Source organism: Phalaenopsis equestris, unplaced genomic scaffold (assembly GCF_001263595.1).
Source record: "Phalaenopsis equestris unplaced genomic scaffold, ASM126359v1 Scaffold000237, whole genome shotgun sequence".
Taxonomy (NCBI): Eukaryota; Viridiplantae; Streptophyta; class Magnoliopsida; order Asparagales; family Orchidaceae; genus Phalaenopsis; species Phalaenopsis equestris.
The window spans coordinates 532,146-535,260 of NW_018164679.1; the positions used below are offsets into that span (position 1 = coordinate 532,146).

The 3,115-nt window shown below is 37.1% G+C and overlaps 1 protein-coding gene across 1 annotated transcript; it reads right to left on the minus strand.

Moving 5' to 3' along the window:
• Positions 1-454: 454 nt before the first annotated feature.
• On the minus strand, positions 455-1,188 carry LOC110023958 (60S ribosomal protein L12). The gene has a single exon (XM_020723619.1). The coding sequence runs from the start codon at positions 1,148-1,150 to the stop codon at positions 650-652; it is 501 nt and encodes a 166-aa protein (XP_020579278.1). The 5' UTR covers positions 1,151-1,188; the 3' UTR covers positions 455-649.
• Positions 1,189-3,115: the final 1,927 nt, after the last annotated feature.

Here is a 3,115-nt window from a genome sequence, read left to right on the forward strand (position 1 = left end):
CCTCTATAATACATATCTTTAATGACTTGAATAAAATTCATATCAACGGCTTTTTTTTTTTTTCATATCACATGAAAAAAAAACCACTATTTTAACATTTAAAAAGTGCAAAACATATTTCCATGCATTGCATAGGAATTGAAGTTTAGGTGTCAGAAATGTCTAACACATAGGAATTAAGTGGTATTTGTGTAAATCATCCAATAAAAAAAATGCACGCCATCTGGTGCTCTACATAGGCTTACATCAACTATAAGTCCAAAGAGACAAATCAACATTGCATTTAATTTTCAACAAATCAACTAGTTCCCACTCATAAAATCTACACATCCACTTCAATTAATAAATCACAAGAGAAAATAAAGCAACTAAGAAAATGAGACTAAAAATACCTATTAAGGGAATTCGTGTTTCCCACGACAAGGAATTGAAACAAAAAACATGACGGGAGCAAACATTCTTATAACCATGTAAGAAAATAAAATTACTAAACTATATTGTCATTAAAATGCAGTAAATCTAAAGCAAGCAATCTCTCAAAATTCATCTTAAGTTACAATGATCTTCAAATGTTCAAATGTTCGAAAGGTGCAAAACAGAATACCAAATCAAGAAACCCGTAAGAATCCCAACTACGATCAAACGATACTTACTCAAGCGGCACTTCGACATCCCCTTCAGTGATCTCCGTCTGCAAGTCCTTTGGATCCTTCCCATCTACGGTGCATCCGACAGAGACGCACGTTCCCAGAATCTCCTTGATGGTGCCGCTGAGATCCTTAGCCATAGATCTTGACCTCATGACCCTAGCAATCTCGATCACATCGTCAAGCGAGATGTTCCCGCTGTGCTTGATGTTCTTCGTCTTCTTGCGATCGCGCTCGGGCTCTTTAAGAGCCTTGATAACGAGCGCCGCCGCCGAAGGCACGACGGAGACCTTCGCCTGTCGGTTCTGAACAGTCAGCTTGACGGTGACGCGTAGTCCTTTCCAGTCCCTAGCCGTCTCCTTGGCGATGTCTTCTCCGACCTTCTTGGGGGAGAGGCCAAGGGGACCAATCTTAGGGGCAAGAGAGCTTGCGGCACCAACCTCTCCGCCGGTGACACGGACGTAAACCTCCACCACCTGAGACGGATCGAATTTGGGCGGCATGGCTGCGGCTAGGGCTTTGAGCGGAAGGAGCGCTTATGTCGAATGAGCAATTAACGATTATATATATAGCAGGGCGCTTGCCCGTTGCTTATATGCAAAAACTGAACAAGTAAAGGGCTGAAATGTAAAATAACATGGAAAAACAAAATATAAATGTTAATTTTAAAACCAACATTCTTTTTTATCTTCAATATTTTTATTATAAATTAAGCTTTCTAAATGTTTTAATGCAAATAATTATAATATCTAAAATTTTAAAAATTGAAAGATTAGGCAATGATTGTCACGCAATAAAAAAATATATAATCTTGAATATGAAAATTGAAAAGAAATTGAACAACTAAAACTTGTTATTTATTGTATATCATTAAAGGGCTTTCAAGGGACAATGCATATGTTAAGAGACCTTTGGCCTAAGAAGAGACTTTTATCTGCTAATCCATATATTAATTGGTGTTCTAGGCTTGGAAGCTCATCTTCTCCAAAACGCAGTTATTGCACTTTGATTGTAAAAAGTTACTCGTCGATGTGTCAGCTGTCATGCAGCATCTGTCGAAGTGGCATGCCGAAGTAATACATCTTTCATATGCTCTTATATTTTTTTTTGTCTTTGTGTGTAGTCATACAAAAGTAAAGGGTCATATATGAGTCATGTAAATAGATGTACCATCCCACTTTCAAGGGGATCGAATCCTCTCAAGAGTTCGGGTTTTGAGAGTGCACAATTTATTTCCCTTCTTTTGCCTCCATTTTACTTACATAGGTTTCTCCCAGGTTATATGAGCCCACGAATGATGTGAGGTTTTATGTTCTAAATGGATGCAACACCCTAAAAGGTGCGGTGAAAGAGAATTTCATACTTAAACTAGTTATGAGAGCTTAAGTACAAGGGAGAACAAAAAAAAATGAATTGCACCATATATTTCATGGTGCAGCAGATCAATGAACTCAATAAGCAAATGAAGACAATAATACAAGGAGTAAGATACTATACATTAAGGACCAGCTCCAGTATCCATGTCAAAATGCACGTTTGATCGTTAAGATCTATGGTTTAATGAGGATTACCAAGGATAAGGGTGAGAAGAGCTCTGTCTTCGAGACTAGAAGAGAAAATAATAATGATATGTTCCAAGTGAAGAATCTTCTAACTCTTCGGAAGAGGAGGTGAAAGGAAGAAGATGGAAGAAGGCGAAACAAAAGTCAACAAAAAATACTTTTCAAGGGATATCACAGAACCTGAAGCACAATGAAAGTTCAATATTCCATCTTTGGAGCCTTAGAAGGAAGAAATAATCATGTTGATAATGTAGATTCATTTCAGTCAGTTGTTTGCATACTATGCATAAATGATGTCTTGAAGTTTCATTTATTCTTTACATTGTGAAGCAATCATTCCTACATTACTTCAAAAATTTAATTGCAGGAGTTATCACTTCTTTTGACCAATTTAAGCATATGTTTGTAGCCCAATTTGTTAGCACCCAAAAGCTACATAAAAAGTCCCAATCCCTTTTAAAGATCTGATAAGAGCATTTGGAGAACCTCAGAGGCTTCATCACTTGGTTTTAATGGGAGATGCTACATGTCAGAAACTTAAAACCTATAATTGTCCATGCAACACTAACCCAAGATCTGCGTCAGGGCTCAATTAGAGATGTTCTTGTTCATCAAAACCAATAACTCCAGATTGAGCTTTTAGAGTTAGCAAACAATTGCATTTTTTACTAAAGAAAATAACTACTTATCGAGCTCCTCTAAAAATTGAGAGCTAGAAGGATGATTCAACGTATTTTATATCTTAATGAGTGAAGAGATTGATTCGTTGAAATAAATTCTTGAAACTCGCCTGGAAGGTGAATTCATGAGGCAGAGATGGGATTCCTTAACTACAAGCTGATTAGGAAGAAGGCAGATTAAGGATAAGAACCACCTTAGTTGCCTCCATCGAAATTACTTAATTGA